Genomic DNA, 22,817 nt, shown 5'->3' on the forward strand with positions numbered 1-22,817 from the left:
CTTAAAACTATGAAAGTAGCTGCCATCTTGAAATAGGACTGCTCAAAGGCTTATGCTAGCTGCATTACTCTGTGGATGTATTATCCAACACAGTGTCCAACTGCAGATTCTCTTTGAGATCTACAGGTTGCAAAAAGAGGGTTTTACAGCATCTCAGTAGCAGTGGGGACTAGTCTGTGCTTGCAGGGACGCTGCTATTGGCCGTCCTTCACGAAAAATAAAACCAAAAGGCAATTCTGAAGAAGCACTGACAAAATTGTCCTACTTCAATTATTTTCAACCGTCAGTGTAAGCAAATACAGTAGCTGAACTGCACATCGGTGAAACAACTATTTTACATACATTTACATATAAGTTAATCAGACATACATTTTGTACAGAGGTCTCCTCACACTGTCCCTTTTAAAATGCACCTTTTTCAAAGAGAGGATCGTCCAGATACTGTTGAAATCCAGTCAGTATTAAACTTTTAGCAAATATATAAAATGAGTGAGTGCATTCAGAATAATAGCAAAAGGTGAAAACTTCCTCTAAACTTCAGAGTTAACCACAGTGGTTTTGTCAAAAAACGGCCAAATACATTTGCTATTCGATACGAAAGTATATTCACACCTTTACTGGCAGACGTGTTCAATCAAGGACATTCAGACCTGGTGTTAACATCCGTCCTGAGTGATCTGATCATAAGTGGTGTGACCACACAAATGTGTCCTCAAAACCCATTCTGAGGTTGTCTGAGCCACATTTGTTTTGTTGCATGAACACAAATCCTCACATATGAAAAGCCACGTATCTGACGCGCTACAGTTTCGCAATAAATCAAAGAAATTTGTACTCTTTTCACTGACCATACACAGATTTGTTTGTAGCCACAATATCAACACTGATTCCCCCATAATGATTTCTATGTTGCGCACTTACACACAGAGGCACACACACATTGTGCACATCTATAAACTCAGACTGGATTTAAACATCATGTGGGCTTCGTGAACACAAATGACGTACGTGATTTATTGCATATAGGGGCAGCGAGATCCGATCAGGAGCAGGGCGGCTTTGCTTGAGCAGTAGAGCAGTCATCCTCCAACCAGAAGGACAGCGGTTCAATCCCTTTCTTCCCCATCTGCACGCTAAAGTGTCCTTGAGCAAGATGCTCAAGATATCATATATATATATATATATATATATATATATATATATATATAAGATACCATTACCAAGTGGTCACAGGACACACTTTAATACCAGTTGTGATCAGATCTTTGTGGATGGATGTTAATACCAGGTCTGAACAGGTTCTAAAATTAAGCAAAACTGCATTTATTATGAAATAAATAAAATATTGTCTTAAGCTCTCATAAAATGTGCTTTTTGTAAGGAAAATACAAGCAACAACTTCACGCGCTGGGATTCAGTTGTTACCAAATGATGTAACTACTAACTGAAGTTAGTTGATAAATGTTCAAAACTGTAACAACCGGTTTCGTTCATCTTCAACTGTGAAGTCCACCCTCTGATTCATTAACGAGGGGAGGATAATTTTGGTACATTTAATGCTGTGCTGCTTTAAGCTACTGTATTATTCCCTTGGTTTTACTGACCAAATGAGGGAAAATGGCTCCTCCTCCTCCTGTGGGTCTTTCCATTCTGTTTCTAAGGCAGCTGGATCAATGCCATGGCAACCTGGCCACGGTTAGACATTGGGAGAAGATGAGTGTGCTGTCGCCGCCCTCCACACCTTCGCTCTTGTCAGGGGCCAGATGTCTTGGGCAGGTCCTGGTTCTCAGCCAAGTGGAGCTTTTGTCTGAACACGGGCACGTTAAGGATTCACATGGAGGGACTGAAGTGAACACAGATTATCTAAATCAAGTGTTGGCACACCTTGGAGTGCTGGCTGACTCCCATAAATAAACACACATTCAATTAGGAAAGGATACATGGAGGTGCTGAGCTCCTCCAGCTGCGGAAACAAATGGAACAAATGACATAAGAGATTGCATTGAAAATATGAACAGCCACAAATAGCAGCTTAAGTGACACTACAGGGCACTCATCACTAAACATGATCATATGACATAACAGCCTGTGTGTGGCGCATTGGTATGAATTAAATTCTCCTCATCACTACAGAGTTGTGATCTGATTTCCTCATCTACACAAAGAAAAGTCACTTCACAGCCCGTCTGCTCTGAGGCACAGTTATCCACTCGCTGCAAGTTATTCCTGGCAAGTGAAGTCTTTTTCTCACTTCCCTCACACACAGCACCGCAGCTTCCCCACTGAGAGCAGAGCAGCCCCAGGCGTGGGTAACTAGGAGCCACACAACACGCTAACAATAGAATCGCTTTGCCCATCAGTGATTGTGCTGGATAATAATTAACACTGGGAGTGCATGTGCAGTAAGGCATATAACAATGTTAATATATTCATCATAGACCTCTTTCACAGCCGCCTCTAGTGTTCCTCATAACATTAACCATGAGTCCAACAAATTCATTGACCTATTTACACCTGTGTTTCCAGTGATCCAAACTTAAGTGAACAGCTCTAAGTGAACGCACTCAGATCAGATTGTTTCCTCTTCTCTTGATTTGTTTGTGACCACAATATCAACTCTGATCATCACAGAATGATCGATACCGTCCTTAAATTGGTCCAATCTTTTCATTCAGACTCTCCTTCCTCCTCTCTACCTCTCTTTTAATCGCTTGTGCCGACACAGACACACACGAAGAGAAATGACGAACGTGTTTGTTTGTAATGAGCGGGGAGGTGATTCATGTGGGGCCACATTTGTATGCCAGGCATGAATGCATGCACTCAGAGCTGTGGACTTGTGATTGGATTACAAAAACCACATGTTATTACCAGGTGTGTTCAGGGTTTCTTTAGTGTTGTGTTTACTGTGTATGAGCTTTCACTCGTGTCTGCTTCATTGGAAACTTAGGTTCACAGGTAACAGGGAAAGAAATGAAAAGATTATTTATGTGCATTTTATATATTCTGTCATTGGCAACATATTTAAGTCTTACCCAATAACATAATCCTGATGACATCATCAATGTTATTTTTCCAAACTTCTTGAAAACTCTTCCAGAGCAACATGTATAAGAACTATTCCTCATAATAATTTCCCCAGTGTTTTACTTCATAGTCTTTACAAAACCTGGTTCGTTCTGTTTTCAGGAACAATGAACCCACTTCAACTGAAGGAAGGGTTTGTCAGTGGAGACTCACATGATGCTGTTTTCGTGGCTTAGTAGACACCATCTTATTTCTTGATGTGCAGAAAGTCTTTTTTTATTAGTTTACAGGCTTGATATTCAGACATTCATATAACTTCATGACCAGCTAAAAACTGAGATTATGTTCTATGGAGATGACTCTCTGCTGCTGTGGTTGCACTCACGTTACTGAGCAGGTGTTCCAGGTTGTGGTCGGAGGCACACTTCCTCTGGTCCTCTGAAAGCTCCTCAACGTGGCTGTCGAGGCTGAAGTGCAATCGCGCCAGCTTCTCCTGCATCTCGCGCACATGCTCCAGCTGCTCAAAAGAGCACACCTTACCTACAAAACAGAGGAGTGAGACCAGACAGGTGTGACTTTGTTATAGCACTTTTGGTTGCAGGGGGACTACAGCAAAGTCAAAAGTATTACCAGCAGTATTACCATGGCAGCAGATAAAAATAGCACAGCCACTATTTGACTTCAGTAACAAAGCCACTTTTCAACTGGCTTTGCTTTCAGCCTGTAACAAAATATTCCCTCGGTGGCCAGTCTAATCAAGCTAAGCTTACCGAACGCCTGCAGTTTGCCTGAGTGGAAGTCGTTGAGGAGATTGAGGAGGCCTCCCTCCATCTCTCTCACATCTGAGACGTCTGTGAGAAAGGAGTGCTGCAAGGGGGAAGACTGGACTACTTTACTGGGCCCTGCTGGCTGTGGGGCCCTGGGCTTCTCTTTGTGGGGCCTAAGGAGAAACAGACAGAAAACATCATTGGTGACCTGCCTCCTGTTTCTGCTTACCAGGGCTTGTGACGACATTTAAAGAGCAACTTTGTAACTTTGGTAGAGCTAATCCACACTGTATGATCTCACATTATTACCTCCACCCAAGGACGTTATGTTTTCATCTGCGTTTGTTAGTTGGGAGGATTATACAAAAACTGCTCAACACAATTTACATTAACATTTGTGGAGGGGTGGGGCATGACCCAAGGACATGACCCAAGGACAAACCCATTACATTACATTTTGCCCTAAATGTAAATGTAAATGTGGATCCAATATTTTTTTCCACCCTTTTGTTAAACATTAAGATAGGGTGCAATTTCTCAGACAATAATTCATGGATCCTGATGAAAAAACAGAGGCATGTTCTGATATCTATGAGTGAATGCATTGGTGGGGCAGATCCCAATAAAAATCAAGATCTAGTGAATTTAATGGTGGTTCAATAAGGAGACTGTTGGGCCTTGGCTGAGGCATGAACTGTACTGACTGCCATTCTAGTGTGGAGGACAAAGGATGCTAGGATTGAAAAGCTTTTTTATAAATGCATATAAATGTTTTCTGGAGGATTTCATTGTTACTCATAGATACACACCTGGTGGTCTTTGGTGGAGCCACGACGGCTGCGAACACCTCTTTGGGCTGGCCCGGCGCACCTATGGACCTCTTGTACTTGCCTCTGTTCTTGGGGGAGGGAGGCTGCGGCAGGCCGAGGGAGAAGGTGGCGCTTTTGCTGGCAGGCATGACGGACAGTTTGCGGGGGTTGATGGGGGGAGGAGGAGGCTGCGGGAGGGAGACCTTTGGGCTGCGCTTCTTGCGTTTGTCTTCCATTATTGTTTATTTTTTTCCAAGAGAAGTTGAAGTATCCCTCACTCACTGGCTGGCTGGTGCACAGGATGTAGTAAAACAACAAAAGGGATGGGAAGCTCAAAACCAGCAGCCTGCCCCTCTGTGAGAGAAGGGCTGTGTGGAGGACTGCAGCAGAGTTAGTGCTGCAGCTCAGGATTCTCCACACTGCAAAAGAAGAAAAGGTTTAGTGAAGCTTTAACCAGTTAAACACCGTGCCTGTCTAATTGTAACAGTGGTATAGAAACATCCAAATCATAGAGCAGAGGAGAATACTAATCATCTTTCCATCTACATGTGATTGCCAATGGATGAAAGTTTAAAATGGAAGCAATTTCCTGCTCTTGTCTCCCTGGTGTGAAAAGTGGGAGTGACACGGCAGCCTAGAAAAAATATTTTTAGAGCAGCCTTGAAGTGGAGCAGTATTAGAGAATATGTGTGAAGTGAAGGAGGGTGTGATGAGTGAACAACTGCAGTGAGCTTTGATGTCATGATGAAAGACTGAATTACAGAAACAAACACACAGTACAGAACCTCATGAGACATGAGCCCATACGGTATAATACAATAACGGATTTCATGTGCATCACTTACAGATTAATGGCTGAACGAGAAAATCAATATACTCCACCCTTTGTGTACTTTAGCTTTACACTCATCTCTTTACACTAAGTGACCTGGAAATGGAAACGCATTTATTATGCATATTAATCAAATACAACTTTCAATATATAGAAAGTACTGTAGTATTACAAGACTTGTATTGCATGGCACTGTAACAGTTCTAGATCACTTTCTTGTTAAGGGTCCTGCAGTGATTTTAGTGCCATATCCCCGCAGCAGTGTGGTTGTTTGCACCATGTTACTATAAAGTTATAATAATATATACATTATAAAGTGACTGCCTTTCTGTCACAGTGTCAGTGTTGAGTCTTAATAACGCTTTGTCCCGTTGCATGGAATAAAATCACTGCTTCAGCATCTCATCTGCTCAACGCTGCACCAGCCTCGGTTCAAAGTACAAACCAAAGATGGCCACTAGTCATACACAGAACCAACTTTACACGCATCTTTCCCTCGTTACGTGGTTATATCTCCACCGTGGCGTGTGGGGTTCGAGAATAACACGTAAGCAACAGTTTGTTACAATATTCTGTTAAATGTAACGAGAAAAAACCATGTAAAGCAGATTTATCGTCAACGAATGTCACAAATAAGACTGACCGGATCAATTACGCACCACAGAGCAAACCGGCTGCGTCCAGCGTCTCGCTTCTCCATCCAGGATTTCAAATGCCCACCGACACTTCACTTAAATGAAGATTTGCTGGAACATACGGTGAATAATGGAGAACTGTCGCAGCAGCGGTGGATGGTGAAATATAAAGAGATGCGTCCGCTCGTGCGGAGCTGAGGGCTTTATCCGTCTTAAAGAGACAGTGTCCCTTCGAGAGGAAGCAGCGAACACGATGCTGTGCATCACTGATCTCTGATCAGCTGCTGGTGACTGTGTACAGTGAAAAGGATGCTGTGTATCACTGATCTCTGATCAGCTGCTGGTGACTGTGTACAGTGAACACGATACTGTACATCACTGATCTCTGACCAGCTGCTGGTGACTGTGTACAGTGAACACGATGCTGTGTATTTGTCCCTGTTGTGGGAACAGAAAGGATGATCGTATTTAAATCAGTCCTTGTTTGCTGTTAGCTCTATAGCTTTGAGCAAAGCCACGCGCAAATTAAAATTGTTCCTTGTTCAGGCACAATGTGTGGCTTCCTCTCACAGTCCAAAGACATGCAGATTGGGTTCAGAGTGTTTGTAGGTTGGCACTGTGGTGGACTGGAGGGTGTTTCCCGCTTCTCGCCCCAAGTCAGCTGGGGTTTATTCCAGCTCCTCTCGCCATCCTCAAAAGCCTAAGAGGTATAGATGATGGATGAATGGATGGATGTTGTAAGTTGTTTTTTAAAGACTACTAATATTACAGGGGAACTTCAGGGGCCAACCAGATGTCAGCTGTGGCCAGTGTGCCCCCCTGGCCTTGTCTCTGGATCCGGCCCTGTTTGCTTTAAAAAAAACCTTTTATCTGATTTCAGGTGGCTTTATTTTTCCATGCTTTGCAGTTTAAAAATATTTGACTGTTTTTTATGTATCATGTTTAACTTTATTTTATTGCCAATTAATTACGTTTATCCACTGATCTTACTGCTCTTGTGTTATCTCACGTTTTACTTACTGGGTTTTGTTTCAGATTTTTTTCCACTATCAATTTTCAGTTTTTATGTTAATTTAATGTATATTCATTGATATGAAGCATTTGAGTTGCATTTCATGTATGAAAGGTGCATATAACACAATTTATTATTAGTAATAATAATGAAATAATATATATAAAAATAAGTGTAGCCTGATGGGACAGACATCTGATTTTGTTTGTCTTGACATCATAAATCCAGTTTTAGCTATTTTTTGCTAAACTTTTCTTACATAAATATTGAAATTGAAAAGTATTGTAAAACCAATTTTTAAACAATATAAATTCAGCTAGATGGTTTTAGTACAATACATAAATACTATCATTTCAGTAAATATTTTCAGTATTTAAATGTCAACATTTAGTACTTCCAAACCAAATCAGCAATGAAAAGACATTTGGTCTTCAATCGTCACCTGAAATTTACACCTATTTACCATTTCTTTTTTGAAAAACAGAGGCATCTTGTGGTGACAATGGAAACAGGTTTAAGACCCAAATAAAACTCAAACAAAGCTTTAAAGTAATACAAAAATATTTCTTTTTATTATGACAGAACTGAACAAAAACGTGACACAAAATGCAGTTTATAAAATACAGAGCTCTGAGGCATGTCTGTCTTGTTCCAAAGTGAATGTGACCAACAATAGCTTAAAGTCTAACTGACTTTCTGGTCTGATGAGCTGTTCGAGTACGAGTACGCCTTTCCCAGGACTATTCTGTCTCGCAGAAGTTTGAAGAAGGCGTAGTAGTTGCTGAAAAGGATCAGAGCCAGCGATATTGTCTGATGCCACTTCTCTGAGCATATCAGTGAGTATAGCTGGTAGAATATCATAGCCCCTTCCAGGATGATGAGTATGTTCAGTATTCGTAAAGGCTTGTTGAAGAAGAACTAAGGGAAGAAAACAGGATGCAGTCAGTAATATCTTCCTCTTTAAAACAGCATAAATATTTTACAAATGGGCTATGTGAATACAGGTACTATGAAATTTCTGGAACTGTGTGCAGACATGCACACAACTCTGCACTTTTCCTGAAATTGTGGCTATATGTGAAAATGTAAATGTCTGCGTCAGTTTCTTCCAACACTTTCTGGAACCATTCCTTTGAGCCCCCTAGTAAAATGTCCTGAAAATGTCAGAGTGAGCCTATGGGAGAATACAGCAGGAAAATGTCCAGAAAATTCACAGCAATTGAGTGGACCTGTAAAAAACATCTTATGATGGATGCGAAATTGATTAAAAAAAACAAATACAATACAAATATCTCAGGATGAAAAAGACAAATATGTCAATTTGGAGAGACAACATTCAAGATTCTTGATAAGAAAGCCTGATGGTGGTGTCAATGTTCTTTAAACAAAAAATGTGCAATTTCTGCAGCAGCAGAATTTATGTCATGTTCTGCCTCCTACATGCTGTACTCGGGCACCACCCATCGCCTGAATATCCCGACCAATTTCCTGCTGCATTCTTCATACGTGAAAGGCAAACTCTATGAACCGACTCAATTTTCCAGGATTCATGTCTGAAAACCTCTTTGTTGCTGTTCATGTAGGAATACTCACATAGAAGCGATAATGGGACACATCTGATGGAACTGCAACGTTATAGTGGCCCATGGCCTTGTACACATTCTTGTTATGTTTGACCAGAACTCCCTGTGGCCACATGTACTCCTCTGTCCAGCTGTATGAAATATCGTAGAAGAGTGAGATTGGAATTTGACAAAAATTGAATCCAGTAAAAACTAACAAGCAGTACGTACATGTGCTGAAGGACATTGGAGCAGAGTGAGGGATCTACTTTCTGCCAGCAGCCCAGGTGAGCTGCAGCTTTGTGAAGCAGGTCACAGTATCGAGGAGGCAACAAGTGCCTCATGAGGATTACTGACGTGCTGAGTGACACCAGGATGAACATTTCACAAGACCAGCGCTTGTCCACGTACTGTGTGCTCTGAAGGAAAATATACAGGTTTGAAGATTTACACTTGGTACATTCAGTGGCGCACAGCTCAAGTGTACTGAATGATAACGTTGCACAGGTTCTCACCTTCACAAACCAGACGGGTACAAAGGCCACGTAGTAAGCGCTGAGCATTGAGCTGACCAGCACCTCCTTCATCCTCCAGTTGAAGTCCATCTTCAGGTACTCCACCTCCTTTCGGATGAGGTCCGGGGAGAGGCAGCAAGCATGTGTTGGCATGGCCTGGACGCCATACAGCTGGCTGGTGTGCTGCTTCCATGTCTCCTTCAGCACGGTCAGATAGTCCCTGCCCCGGCCCACCTCCTTGGAGCCAATGCTTGCAATGGGCGAGAGCGGCCCTGCCCTCCGGAAATCACAGTTCAGCCGGAAGAACGGAATATACATACCAAACCTGTGGGAAACAATGACACAGCTTTTACTGGAACTAAGGCAGTCACTAAGTCATAAGTCATAACCCCAAGGCAGTGTTTCAACTGAAGGCTGCACTAAAATGTCCAAACATGAAGCATAACACATGAAATCATAATGATCCTCTTCCATCATGGAGCCGGTAAAAGTTTCTTTGTTTTTCCTGAAGTTACTCACGGGTAACAGAGGAAGAGCAGGCTGAGGACAGAATAGGTTCTGAACAGGTAAATGAGGGAGCGGCACAAGCTCCAGCCCGTCAGCGTTAGCACAGCAAACCGAGCCATCACTAAAAAGATCGAGTGGGGGAAGGAGAGTTTCCCACTCTGTGATGCCTGAAGGAGAGAAGAAGAAGGAAAAGCTAGGAGTTTGACATATTACACCTTAATGAATCATAGAGAAGCAAACTCTTTCAAAACAAGAATTCCTGAAATCAGAGTTGATAATGTGGACTAGCAAACACTGTGTAAAGATCTGTTTAGCTTTTATTCCCATATGCTAATAACAGAGATTGAGATTGAATATTAGGCTTCAAGAACCACACTGTGAGGAGCAATAAATACTGCAATAGTCAAAAAAATAATTCTTACTTCTTTAACAATCGCTGCAATTAACCTCCTTGCCAGGATGATGATTGTGAACACCAGCATGTTATAGTCAATGAGGTGAAAATTCTGTAAATAACAAGAATGATTTAGGATTATTGCTTTTACTGTCCACAAGCATTAAAACAGCATTCTCATATGAGCCACTTTACATCATTAACATAGATAAGTACTGTATAATAACACAACATACAGCAAAACAAACAGATTCTCACAGATACGGCCTACACAGATTCTCTGGTAGGCCGTATAAAGAAACTGATTAATCAAAGCTATAATAACCGTAAGTCAACACCACTCACCAGAGACGTGTGTGAGGGAGGGTGAGAAGGGGGGTACCACCACACAGTCTTGTAGATGTTGACATAGTGGACAAACAGACCAACGAGGTGGCAGAAGAAAAGATGGAGTTCGAACAGCACGTTACAATCCACAGACAACTCTGGGATCTTGCAGTGCTTCAGAGGAACCACTGTCTGAGCGGCCAGGGGTGGGCTGGACATGCACGTTCCAGACCCATTCCTGCAGACGGGACAGAGGGCAAAGAAAATCTTGATGAATGCCATTATGAAGTATTATTGTCATGATGCAGCCCAGATGAGTGTGATCAGGGGCCTGACTTACCTCGTACGTGATCGCACCCCAGTTACCGGGGAACTGGTGGAGTGGTTGCCGTTACTGACCGAGCCTGGTTCACCGCTCAGCGGTGGTCTGCAGTATGTGGTGCGGTTTGCCCCTCGCCTTCCACCAGCCATCGCAGACACACCCACAGCTCACTTCTCTCGGCTGTGTGTCTGACTTAGTCGGTTTCTCTTCTCTTCTTTCTCTCCTATTTATAAGAAGGGAGCAGATGAGACACAAAAAATGCAGAAAGGAATATCAAAAATTAAGAAAAGATAGTCCTATCAGTCCCACTCTGGAGACATTTTACATATTAAAGCGACAAAAAGGGAATAGTGAAATTAACACTCAGTAAATGTAATAAATAAATAAAAAATACAATCCAAACACGTGGGACTGTAAAAGAAATATGTTAAGTGTCAAGAAATATAAACAGTATTGCACATTTGTGATATTGAAAATGCATGAGCAGAAAAATGATAATTTACACAGAAATATTAGTTGAAAAACTGGGTGAGCTATGCATATATTAAGTGCATGTGGTCTACTGAGAGCAGTGCTGGTTGTTTTACAGCAGCAGGAAGTAATGTCCTGCCATACCTCTCGGTCTGACACTTAGGGTGGATCAGTCTGTCACTGTTGGGCCAGTCTGACCCGTTTGCTGTGGTGGTGTCCTGCATGAGCTTTCTCATAGATAAGACAGCTTAGCTCTCATTCTCCTCTGTCTCACCAACTACACTGGGCCAAGGGGGTATCCCAGGACCAAGCTGGTCTTCCTAATGGGTCTGTCCAGTCTCCTCTTGTCAGGAGCTGAAATGCTGCAGCCCCAGCAGATCAAAGAAGATGGCTGATGCCACCACAGTCATCACCTCATTCTCCTCAGCAGATTCAGTTTTCTCTGACCCTTCTGATAATGATCAGTCAGGTTTATTGTTCAGGTGAACATCCAGGTACTGGCAAAAACTATTGCTGAAAGCCCCGAGCATTTCATAATTAAAGAGAATGCATAATTTGTAAGGTAGATTTTACTGACACAGCATCAGTGCTGAGAGGATCATTTGAGCCAGTGGTTGGATGTGACACAGCCAGTGACACAAGGAGTGGTGCACAGAGTCAAAACAAACAAGCAGGCCAATGCTTCCTGGAAGTCTCAGCCTCGAATCGAAACAAACATCACCCACATAAATATGCAGCACTTGCATGTTGCGCTAAATAACTTTGCACCGAATGCGTGTGCAATCCCAAATATGGTGCAAGGTTTGCGGAAGCTGACATTACAAAGCTAGCTTCCGTGCTACACCATTAGCTCACTTCCCGATGCAAATGTCTCCTCAGGCCGTTTAGCATCTGAGACATGAGGCAGCAGAGGAACACATCGTGGGCCTGTACAATGACTGTGGGACCCCGGGGTGTCCGCAGAGACCACGCTCCGACACACACAGAGATTGAGGCCTAGGCTAACAGCGGGCTAGCAGCATCGCCAGCTAGCTTGTTAGCACGGACGCTAACTAGCGTCCAACACAACCGACCAAACAAGCGACGAGAAAATGCGAGCTTACCGGCGGCAGCGTCTGTGGTCAGTCAGCTGCTGCTCTGTCGCATAGGTGAGGGTTTAAAGGCGATCAGTTTCCGCCATGTTCATTGAAATAGGAGCGTGTTTTTCACTGAAATTGGCGAGGACACCCATTGTTGATGTGAAAGTATCTGCTGCTGCTGGATGGGGGCGCGGATATGTTAGCAACCTGTGGGAGGAGAGAGTCATTTAAAGGAACAATCCGCCATAACAGGGAGGAGAAAGAAGTCCGTGTTTATGGTGGGAAATGTATTTACACGTGTTCGTGTTTGGCTTGAATGCAGCTGCAGGATCGAAACGTTTTTTTAAACACCAGGAAACAAATTGTGCATGTGTGCACGTGTCCGCTTTGGTGAGTGGAAACCTGCCTGTTACCACCTGAGCACTGTTTGTCGTTAAAGCCCCGTAAAGAAACTTTCAGTGGAGGTTTTACTGTTGCTCAAGGTTTATCATCCACTCAGCTGCACATAAAGACACTTGCACACATGGGAACACTGAACCCTGCAGTGTAACAGGATCTCTGGACTGTGCTTATGCCAAAGTCAAATGCAGTATATACAATAGACTAAGTATTGATTATAATGTGTGTATATATAATTTTAATTTATGGGTTAATACCTGCTGAAGACAGTCCAAAGACCCTGTATCACTGCAGGGTTTAGGTACTGACAAGCATTAACTCACTCATTATATACAGTACATCCATTATATTATACTGCCTACTATAAATGCCAGTGAAATGTATTAAAACGTTTTAAGTTTGGAAATGCATTGAAATGCATAGTCAAATGAAGGCCAGGTTTGGGTATGTTAATTAGTTCTACTGGGAATCAATAGCTGCTTCTAATCTGTAATCTCCTGACAGTACATTGTTTTAAGAACTATAACTGTAATTAACATAAATACCCATGTCCTTGATCTATAAGGAATATTAGTCAACCCCCCCCCATCTTTAGGAGTTTCCTTTGGTAAATCTCACTCCATTACCAACGACTGCACTTCAAAATTGACAAAAATAAAATAGACAATATCCAAGAAAGGACTGAAATCCCATAGGTAGTTGTCCAATTTATCCTGAAGAAAACATTCATTTGATATAAAAAAAAAAAACATCCTGCTCATCTTTACTGTGATCTAATCATATGTACAGGTAAATGAAAACACAATTTACATTGAAAAAAACAACTTTATTTTCCTTTTCTTCAGACAAAATACTAGATCACCAAATGTCTTCAGTATAAAAATATTGTCAATCTGGAAACATTCAATAAAAAAGGGTCAAATGGCACACGATCAATGTTCATAAAAAAAAAAGCTTGTAATCAGTGCTGAAGCAATAAAAACAGAGTATTTTCTCAGTGAAGGAGAAATCTCTGCAGACAAATCCCTCTTGGGATCAGTACTGATAAGAGGTGATCAGCCTCAAACTTCCCAGCCTCTGCTCTTTCCAGGGAATTTCAATGAACCTGTTGGAAACAGAAGATATAAATCAGTTTGACAGAAAAAAAAAAAAATCAAGATTAAAATTCATCTGTAATTTCTTCCCAGCTCACCTGAAAGATCTTGGCTACCTGGAGTCTTTTTTGCCTCAAATGCACCTTCAAAGTTCTGTGACAACCTAAGAGGAGAAACAGAGATGAGATCTTGGACCAACCAGTGCCGACATGCACACAATAGACAACACGCATGCAAGACTATTTTTTACGCTACACAAGTATCATGCAACTCAAGCTGAAGGGTCGATTTTGTCCACCAATGGGATGTTTTAATCGCTTTAAGTGCAACTACTAATTTTCATTAATCTACAGTCTACAGAAATAATCAAGATGGAAATCATTAAGTATTGAGTGAAATGAAAGGACCATTATCGGTTTTATTGGAGCAAGAGTTGCATCACAACCATTTCTGATTGTTTTTTTACGGCTTATTTTGCTCGGAATAACTACTAATAGCATAATTTTGTAATTCAATGGTTTTGATGTTTTGGATGACTTGCATTACTTGGATGTTTTGCACAGAAAACAATACAAAAATCTAACAAATGAGTGTTGGGGTTAGTTTTACCTTCTTGTGGCGATCTTTAGGCTTTTAGAATCCTCTCCATTGCGATTTTTTTCTTTTTTTAAAACCAGCCAGCATGACTTTGCATCAAAGTCAAGTAAGATCCCTGCAAGCTTGATTTGAAATACTGTTGAAATTCAGTTATTTCAAGTGGCTGAAGATGCATTGCTCTCGAGAGCTTGAAGAGATAACTAACTAAAGGTTAATGACAATACATATTAAAGCACTATATCATTGTCAAGGCAAACATGTATTTGGCAGCACATTACCTCAATGAATGAAGAGCTCCATTTTTATTTCTGACATTACAAGTGCCATTTAGATAATTTTGAAAAACAGACGAAGAGGATAAGTTCATTAGCAAAACACTGCTTTTTTTTGTTTTTTGATTTTAAATCAGGCTGACGTGTATACATACAGCTTATTCAGTTGTTGAGAAACCACTGAGGACCACTTTCACAAACTGAAGGCATTCCTTTGGTACAACAAAGGCAAAATACCATATTTAGATTGATTAAAAAGAAACTAGAAACTTTATTGAAACACGCACTGCAGAAAAACATTTTGGGATATATTTAGGATCCTATTTAGCCAAAGGGTACACAAGCATTATGCATTTTGGAGACGGCACGGCTTAATGCATACACAGTTGTCTTTAGATTATGTACATAGTATTGAGTTGGCTGCAGCCTTCCTTACACAGAGTAAGGATTGTTAATCCTTCAAGCTTTACAAGAACTATTGTAACATCAGTGATCATTTTGCAAGGAAAAGCCTGACAGATGTTAATATACCAATTGTAAGAAATGGCAAAAAATAGAGGCATTTCTCTTTGTAAAATGGATTTCAACAGGATAGTTTATATCTTCACACAATTATAGATTTGTATTGCCGTATAAACACCGAATAAGACTTTTGTATTTATTCCAAGTGGCTCAGGGCTGTGTTTGAGTTTGCAAATAGATCTATTCTAGTTAATGTTAAGTTACATTGAGGCATTATGATCCATTTTTGTCCTGTCATTAGGACTTTTAACATGCAGCCTATGTGAAAAGAGTTTATCGCCACAATCACTGAAACTGAAAATTAACCATCAAATATCACTAAAACGTCACTTGTTCCTTTGAGGTTTATGTCACTAGGAGCTTAACTTGAAACTACGCAACTGAAACAAACATTAAATGGAAGCAGATAAACAATGAAAATAACTTGCATTCGTGTTTCTCCCCTGACAGTCTATGTTACAACCACCAAAACATCCGAGTTTAAAAACAAAAAACTAAAATAAAGCATAAAAAAGACGAGAGGAAAATTACTTTTGAAAAGTTAAGCGATTTACAATCGGAGACAGTTGCCGAAGCAACTCTCTACCAGTAGCCGTTCAGTATCTTCCATATGGGTGCTCTCTATATGATCCCTTCGACTGCCTGGATTGGGGAACTTTGCCTCCTGCCCCGGAGTTGGACCATGAGTTATCCCAATCTTCTTGAGCTGCAAAGACAAGAAAGAAAAAAAAAGAAGAACAAAAAAAAAAAACATGTGAGTGTGGGTAGACAAGAAGTATAATAATACCCATGGGCATTTCTTGCGAAGAGTGTTCTATTGGATGACAAATTTAAATACTTACTATAAGGCTCGTAGGATGAATCCTGGGCCTCCCCGTGTCCATAATCAAAATATTCAGTATCGCTGAGCACAGATTGCAAAGAAGTGTTAGCACAATACAATATACATAGCACTAGATTAAATGAGGAGTTAGATATTTAAGATCTATTATCACTTACGCAGGTGCAGACTGTTGATTGTAATAATTATCATATCCTTCATAGGATGGCTCTGCGTAGGAGTCGTCATATGAAGGCTACAAAGAAAAAAAGTAAGGCTTTGTTAAGCACACTGCACAGAGCAAAAGACAAGTACCATTTATTGAGCAACAATTTAACATAAAAACCACAAAACGGCAGATTTTAAAAAACTTACATAGTCCTCATAGCCGTCAGCTTTGGGTTGTGCTCCCGAAGAGGGAACTTGGTGTTGCTGGTGGGTCATGCCAGCTGATGGGAGCATTCTTGGTGCCCCAGCTGCAGGTGGCCTAGACCGGGGAGCTGAGCCTCCTCTGTTAGGAGCAGAAGGTGGACCCCCCCTACCAGAAGGTGCACCCCTAGGAGCATTGCCCCGTCCGAGTCCTCCCCGTGGAGCTCCGCCACGCATTGCTCCTCGGGGGCCCCCACGTGGCATTCCACGTCCCCTGTGAAATGTTTGCCAGGTGTTAATGTGTTCGAATGGAGAAAACTGAATAAACACCATATAATTGAGGAGCAGATCTTCTGATGCTTTACTCGATTAAACAGGCTTATTCAGGCTTATTGAGATTATTCAATCTCTATCAGTTGGTTACTACAACATGCTGTGGCAGATTGTCTTTATGAATCTGGATCCTACCTTGGTCCAGCACCAGGGGGTCCACCTCTGCCCCTTCCAGGATGACCACCTCGTCCCCTGCCTGACCCATCCTGGGATCCATTCAGGAAGTGAGGATCCATATACGGGTCATGCTCACCAGGTTCCTACAGAAATGACAGTGTCAATTACTCCTGAAATTCCCCTGAACAAGTCATGGAGGAAACACTTTGTACATCTGGAAAGTAAACCAATAGGTTGTTATAAATACTTACAGGAATAAGGAACTTCTTGACCTCCTCCATGGCGTGTGCCATGCGCATATAGGCCTCTGGGATGGGTGCCATCACCTCAATGAACACATGCAGCTCCATGCTCAGGTGGGCATATTTAGCCTCACCGCCCTTCCTCAGCTCCTCCTCCTGTCAAACACATTAAAGGCAATTTAATATGAATACACAAAACATCAGTCACAGGATCAATACGTGTAAACATTCTACACAGTTGTGCAGGGAGTAAAACAAATACCTTATTCTTGTCCCTCATTGAGCCTTTACCCAGAACTGAAATCTTTGCACCAGTGTCCTCCTGCAGTCTCTTGATTGTACTACCCTGAGGTCCCAAAAGCTTACCAACGAAGTTCACCTGTCGGGCGGAAAAATTGCAGCATTAGATGAGATTTGTTATTATCACAGGGAGAGGAGCAAAACTAAATATACGGGCAGGCTTAAGTACTATCCTTCTCAACAAGAATACACATTAAACTTGACTACTGCAAAAATCGAACTCATGTGGTGGCAAAACGTTCCAAAACCAGACACATAAACAAACAGCTTTAAATGTGCCAACAACCCCCTCAGCAGTAGTCTCTTTGTGTAGCTGTGGATCAAGCTAAACTTGGAATACTCCCAGGAAGCCCTGTTTTGGTTGTGTTGACACAGGTTTGTTGGAGTACCTGGTTTATGTCACCACAGGAACAGTCAAGACAGAAAAGCTAATGGCTGAAAGAGTGCTTATCATACATGCATAACAAATTATGTTGCTGATTGAAATTTAATGTCAGAGTAGTTCCATATAAAAATGTGCCTGGACACAGTTTAATTAGGTGGGTGTACCTGAAAACGTGCAGGAGCCCCCCCCCCATATGACATGAAGACAGACATGAATCAAATTCAAGGTAAATGCTCACCCTGGGGTACTGCTTGGTGGGAATGAGTACTCGCTCCTTCAGTTTGAGATTCTTGGTTGCAAACAGGTCAAGGTAAGTTTCCTTCTCTGGCTCCTTCTTGGTTTCACCCTTCTGGATCCTCTCAATTTCTGCAGATGAGAAATGGTTTCAATGAAATGGAGGGGGATGTAAAAGTACAATGGCTACCCGTTCCTCAGCAAAAATAATATATTCTGTGTTAGACCAAAACAGATACCAGAGCAGCTTTCAAATCACTCAACGATGCCTGTTTAAAATCGTGTGCATTATAGAAGAAATATAGCCCACACTGAGTATTTGTCTTTTGCGTATTTATGCTATCATACAAGTAGTAAATGTGCGATTAGAAATATCGTGCTTTGCAAAACTGGGAAGCCATTCAATGAGCCATTGTGTTAATGATATGCAGGAGCGTTACGTAACAAAAGAGACTGTAGCACACGTAAATACAGGTTTTTAAATGTTCTTCAATGGGTCAAAACCCCGGTGAGTTCACAACCAGACACGTTTGAACGAGGAGCGTTTGCCCCACATCACTGATATGCACGTGTTTGAGCGCCATTGTTCATGCCGCTGTCTGCTGCAGGGCCCCGGCCAACAAGTAACTAGGCCACGAGACGTGCTACCGCTAGCTAGCCCGACTGGAAATAGCTCCTGCATTTACTTTACCTGCAGAAATGAGCTTCATGGCGTGAGTGAACGATGAATCCAGGCTGTCCTTCTCAGCCAGGAGCTCCGGCAGATACTTGGTGTCTTCCATTTTGGCTTTCTTCGGTGCTGGGCTTGACTCTATGGCGGACTCGGTGATGCAACTGTTAGCATCCGCTGGGTTCATAATGCACAGGCGCGGCGAGATCGAGCGAACGAAGCCTCGCTGGGTTCGTTGGCTTGGTCTTCTAGCGGAGCTGCGGTCGGGCAGATAACGGAGATGCGGGTGGCGATGAAGGATCTCGTCGCACAAACCTCCGGACGCCTCCCGGTCACAAGACGCTCAGCTCGGGTGAATGGACAAAGGAGAGATGGCGCAGCTGCATATGAGCGTGAGGAGAGGAAGTGCTGCTGGCGAGGACAGTGACGTCACCACCGGGGAGCAACACGGCGCCGATATTTCATTTTATTGTCATTAACCTGATTTCTTAGTATGTGTGTTTTTCAATAAAACAACCAAACCCTGACCCCTGCTTCTATAACTTCCTTACACCTTATAACGTATCCTTCTGATGTACCCCTGCTTCTACACAAGTATTTATTTTCACCTTTATTTTATTATCATTTAGACAAAACTGAAAGGACAGTTGATTATAATCTGTTTACTTTCTTATCAGTGGGTTACTTTAGTCAGCATAGTGATCGCAGTGAGCTCAAATAGTTTAATACTGCTTTATAATTATCAAGAATTAATACAACTCAATCTGCCTTAGTCAGGCAGTGAGACCATCAGCTGACCTGGAAAAAAGAGTACATTAATAATGATGCATAAATTGAATAATTGTATTTAATTTCAAAGTCATTCAGAATCATTCAACCTGTAGAAACACTAGCTTTTACAGCTGGTCAAATGTCACTGGAGCCTTCAATTAGATATTTGCCGCCTCAGATCACTGGATGTGTGCTCAGTAGCTCCAAAACAAATTCCCATTAAACTTGAGAATGACATGAATAAACTACTTTCAAAAAATATATTTTAGTTGTTTCAGATTAATTTAATATTTTTAACATCTTTTAATATCTTTGTTGCTGTAAATGCTGTTTGCATTTCAGCATTCACACTGAGTACAATAAAACCTACTGTCATCTTAGACTCCTAGAAACAAGAAGATGTGAGTTTCCAATATTTTTTTCAAAACTAGCATCATATATTATAGCTTCTCTTTACGTATATGTCCTCAAAATGACTCCACATCCACAAAATGTTAAAAAGTGAGATTTTATTTTAAAGCCCCAGGGACCAAGTTATCAATCCCAGACGAATAATAAACATTTTCTTTCAAGCTTTTCATCAATTAGAATTTGCACAAACACAGCAAGTTAAACTTCCCCGTTTGTATTAAAGTTATGTGATAATTAAATAATATATCAAATGATATACATCAGTGTCATATAATTAATCTGTAAACTGTCAGATAAAGTTATTCAGCAGTCCACTCCAGATGTAGAAAACTATTTACAAGTCAATAACCAGTGCCTTGGATAAAAAAGCCACTTAAATTGGCTGTGTCACTCTTCCAGTTAAATGGGACCAGAAGTGTGATATTTCCTCAGCAGCTCTTGTCAGATATCAATAATGACAAATATGTCTGGTTTTTCTTTATCATGGATCTGCATGGCGGAGTATGTGATGGCTTTGACCTCTGTTCCCTGGAATGAAAACATAGGACATAACAAGTAGATGCACTGAATTAATGGACATTTCATTAAGTCCACACAATTATTTCACTGTTTCACCGGCTTACCTGTGGATGCTTTTCCAGAGAGAATTCTTCACCCCACCTTTCAACAAAAGATAAATTAGGTTGTGAGAGGACTGTTCCACGGGGGAAATTAAAAGTAGATGGACTGTGTAAATGTTAGGACTTCCTTCTATAAAGGAATTCATTGACTTCAATGAGTCCTGTGTTTGAGTGATTAGTGACGCTTTTCTTATAAATCAAAGAGACACTCAAACTCAAAAGGTGTTTAGTTTGTCCAGTTTGGTCAACTGTAAAAAAACATGGAGGCCTCAGTAGAGAGGACCAGCTCCTGATGTAAATAAAAAGTATTCAAATATAAAGGTAGGTATAAAGGTTTATATTCAATTTCTGCCAATAGATCCTTTTCACCTGAACTACAGATGATAGACAAAATGGTTTAAACACCCAGCGATAGTGACCATAAAATCTTACGATCTTCAGTCACACTTATAAACACTGTTACCAATGTGGGCCATATCAGACTGAATGACAGGGAATAGTATTTGTAAGCTGTTAAAATCTGACAAACAGAAATCTGATATGCAAATTTGCAAAGTAAAATTAGACTAACAAAGCTCTTAAGAGCCCTGATGTTATTTAGGAACCAGTACCCAGTCTTACCCAATGGAGCGGATCCTGAAGCGCATTCTGTCTATGTGCAATACTTTGATCTCCTGTTGAGAGAATAACAAGAGGAATGAAACAATTACTACAAAATTAAGACAGAAATAAAAAAAACAATTTCTAGACTATGGATTGGGAGGTAATGCTGATACCAGTATGAGGGAGTGAAAAATATCTGACAAAACGGCCAATACAGATTTAAAATAAAAAGAATTAGCAGTTGTTATCAAACCCTTATGACAAAGAAATGTAATCGAGGTTGATGTTTTACAGTTCAACCATAAATTGATCATTTATAACCCTAAAGAGGAAAATGAATGCAACCATAAACGTCTATGAAAGGCTCATATCAAGAGATGTGATTATCAATATAACTGATATCAATCTGGCTCAATTTTCACAGTTTATTCAATGACAAACAACCAATTACATGTTTTTAGAAAATAATGCTCTGTAGTGTAGAATAACTGGAGGTTTGGTTGTAGTTTGCACTAGCACATGTTGCCAGTACCAAAAGCACACTAAGACAGTCTTTTGCCATTGTGGGTTTCAGTGTCTAATCTGTTTGACATACATGACACATGGGTCAACATACTCACCCTGGGAACAAAGAAGAGATCTGCACTAAACTTGTATAACCAGTCATCTAGGAAATGGAAGAGCAGAGACTCCATATCGTCACCTTTAGAGTAGACACAATAAGAGAGAGAGAGGGGTAAACATACAGTTTAATGACAGCACCACTGATAGAAAACAGTATGACTGAGGCTTGAATTCCCACCCTCTGACTCCACATCCACTGTATCAATAGGTTCCACTGTCTCTGTGTCTGTCATGTATCCGAACATGCCCATGGCACACTGCTCGAAGGCCTCTTCCAGAGTGTTTCCCCAGGAGTGAATTCTGGGAAGAGAAAATGTATGTTACGACGAGAATGACCACCACAGAACTTGAAAGGAAATATGAATATATGATAAGAGAAATCAGAAGCACACTCACTGTACATCTGCTGTATGATCCAAATCTGTGGAATCATACACATGCAAACATGATCACACATAGGAAGTTGATTTCTCACTATTGCTATCATCTAACTCGATGCAATCGGCAATATGTACAATGTACCCACAGCTGTTTTTATATGCAATATACTTCTATTTACAGTTAACAGAAGCAATTTACACTGTATGCTTAATGCTGTTTTTTCTACCTCGTTGATGCAAGTGTACATTACACATGCAGTTTTATCATGTGCAATAAACTCATAAATACAGAGTTGTGTGAGTAATGTACATGTTATTTTACTTTGTACCTATTTGTACTGTCTCTGTTTGCTGTATTGTCAGTCAGGTGCAACGACATTTCATTCAACTGCGCACTTAGGTGCTGTTTCGTTTTTGAATGAGAAACAAAGTAATTTGTAAGTTATTACACCAACTTAGAGCAAAAGAGTAAAACATCCAGACTGTTCGTGACGTTTGTCAAACGGTTAATACAACTAAACACAAACTTTAGACGTGTGTCGTTCACTGTGTTTACAAGTACACAAGTAGCTGGGCTCCATTATTCAGACTTACATTCATACTTCTTGTTGATCGGTGGGTATTTAGACTTGACGGCTGTCTGAGCCTGTGTCAGGTCTAATTGACGGTCGTCCATTGTGGCTGTAAATTGGTTTAAAGTCTGAACATGCGAACATTAAGTGCGATCGTCACCATGTCGCCGCTACAATCAGCGAGCAACTTCCGGGTGTAGCAATGTGTCGCTGTGTCTACTTC

The 22,817-nt window shown here is 41.1% G+C and overlaps 4 protein-coding genes across 5 annotated transcripts; all 4 read right to left on the reverse strand.

Annotated features, from left to right (window-relative positions):
- Window positions 1-1,287: 1,287 nt before the first annotated feature.
- On the reverse strand, window positions 1,288-6,308 carry ccdc28b (coiled-coil domain containing 28B). Its single transcript, XM_020109024.2, has 6 exons — window positions 6,095-6,308; window positions 4,604-5,022; window positions 3,798-3,967; window positions 3,413-3,567; window positions 1,941-1,963; window positions 1,288-1,807 (listed from the first exon to the last, which is right to left on the reverse strand). Exons 2-6 carry the CDS (start codon window positions 4,837-4,839, stop codon window positions 1,753-1,755), a joined length of 639 nt encoding a protein of 212 aa, XP_019964583.1. The 5' UTR covers window positions 4,840-5,022; window positions 6,095-6,308; the 3' UTR covers window positions 1,288-1,752.
- Window positions 6,309-7,625: 1,317 nt separating this feature from the next.
- tmem39b (transmembrane protein 39B) lies at window positions 7,626-12,466 on the reverse strand. Its single transcript, XM_020110007.2, has 9 exons — window positions 12,284-12,466; window positions 10,728-10,932; window positions 10,406-10,625; window positions 10,089-10,172; window positions 9,679-9,833; window positions 9,160-9,484; window positions 8,876-9,063; window positions 8,676-8,796; window positions 7,626-8,000 (listed from the first exon to the last, which is right to left on the reverse strand). Exons 2-9 carry the CDS (start codon window positions 10,856-10,858, stop codon window positions 7,767-7,769), a joined length of 1,458 nt encoding a protein of 485 aa, XP_019965566.1. The 5' UTR covers window positions 10,859-10,932; window positions 12,284-12,466; the 3' UTR covers window positions 7,626-7,766.
- Window positions 12,467-13,463: 997 nt separating this feature from the next.
- On the reverse strand, window positions 13,464-19,038 carry khdrbs1a (KH domain containing, RNA binding, signal transduction associated 1a). Of its 2 annotated transcripts, XR_011244825.1 has the most exons (11): window positions 18,635-19,038; window positions 17,948-18,075; window positions 17,287-17,403; window positions 17,034-17,180; window positions 16,801-16,925; window positions 16,339-16,606; window positions 16,143-16,219; window positions 15,986-16,047; window positions 15,675-15,849; window positions 13,851-13,915; window positions 13,464-13,763 (listed from the first exon to the last, which is right to left on the reverse strand). XR_011244825.1 is itself a non-coding variant. In XM_020110010.2 (9 exons), exons 1-9 carry the CDS (start codon window positions 18,798-18,800, stop codon window positions 15,740-15,742), a joined length of 1,200 nt encoding a protein of 399 aa, XP_019965569.1. In that variant the 5' UTR covers window positions 18,801-19,038; the 3' UTR covers window positions 14,869-15,739. The 2 variants fall into 2 exon arrangements, 1 of the variants encoding a protein (XP_019965569.1); XM_020110010.2 differs by lacking the exons at window positions 13,464-13,763; window positions 13,851-13,915 and having other exon boundaries at window positions 14,869-15,849.
- An 840-nt stretch (window positions 19,039-19,878) lies between these two features.
- On the reverse strand, window positions 19,879-22,802 carry zbtb8os (zinc finger and BTB domain containing 8 opposite strand). Its single transcript, XM_020110009.2, has 7 exons — window positions 22,617-22,802; window positions 22,039-22,063; window positions 21,821-21,942; window positions 21,639-21,721; window positions 21,037-21,089; window positions 20,419-20,455; window positions 19,879-20,323 (listed from the first exon to the last, which is right to left on the reverse strand). The coding sequence occupies exons 1-7, from the start codon at window positions 22,696-22,698 to the stop codon at window positions 20,237-20,239; spliced, it is 489 nt and encodes a 162-aa protein (XP_019965568.1). The 5' UTR covers window positions 22,699-22,802; the 3' UTR covers window positions 19,879-20,236.
- Between the last annotated feature and the right edge of the window lie 15 nt (window positions 22,803-22,817).

The sequence above is a fragment of the Paralichthys olivaceus genome, chromosome 12, assembly GCF_024713975.1.
Source record: "Paralichthys olivaceus isolate ysfri-2021 chromosome 12, ASM2471397v2, whole genome shotgun sequence".
Classification (NCBI taxonomy): domain Eukaryota; kingdom Metazoa; phylum Chordata; class Actinopteri; order Pleuronectiformes; family Paralichthyidae; genus Paralichthys; species Paralichthys olivaceus.

Coding starts and splice junctions, on each gene's coding strand:
- ccdc28b (XM_020109024.2), bottom strand. CDS start 4,839: ATGGAAGACAAACGCAAGAAGCGCAGCCCAAAGGTCTCCCTCCCGCAG. Junction 3,968..4,603: donor GCTCCACCAAAGACCACCAG/GTGTGTATCTAT, acceptor GTTTCTCCTTAG/GCCCCACAAAGAGAAGCCCA. Junction 1,808..1,940: donor GAGGAGCTCAGCACCTCCAT/GTATCCTTTCCT, acceptor GCCCGTGTTCAG/ACAAAAGCTCCACTTGGCTG.
- tmem39b (XM_020110007.2), bottom strand. CDS start 10,858: ATGGCTGGTGGAAGGCGAGGGGCAAACCGCACCACATACTGCAGACCA. Junction 8,797..8,875: donor TCCAATGTCCTTCAGCACAT/GTACGTACTGCT, acceptor TATTTCATACAG/CTGGACAGAGGAGTACATGT. Junction 8,001..8,675: donor TGTCCCATTATCGCTTCTAT/GTGAGTATTCCT, acceptor TTCTTCCCTTAG/TTCTTCTTCAACAAGCCTTT.
- khdrbs1a (XM_020110010.2), bottom strand. CDS start 18,800: ATGAACCCAGCGGATGCTAACAGTTGCATCACCGAGTCCGCCATAGAG. Junction 16,220..16,338: donor CTGACGGCTATGAGGACTAT/GTAAGTTTTTTA, acceptor TTTTCTTTGTAG/CCTTCATATGACGACTCCTA. Junction 15,850..15,985: donor TTCATCCTACGAGCCTTATA/GTAAGTATTTAA, acceptor TTGTCTTTGCAG/CTCAAGAAGATTGGGATAAC.
- zbtb8os (XM_020110009.2), bottom strand. CDS start 22,698: ATGGACGACCGTCAATTAGACCTGACACAGGCTCAGACAGCCGTCAAG. Junction 21,722..21,820: donor AGTGGATGTGGAGTCAGAGG/GTGGGAATTCAA, acceptor TCTACTCTAAAG/GTGACGATATGGAGTCTCTG. Junction 20,324..20,418: donor CTCTGGAAAAGCATCCACAG/GTAAGCCGGTGA, acceptor TTTTCATTCCAG/GGAACAGAGGTCAAAGCCAT.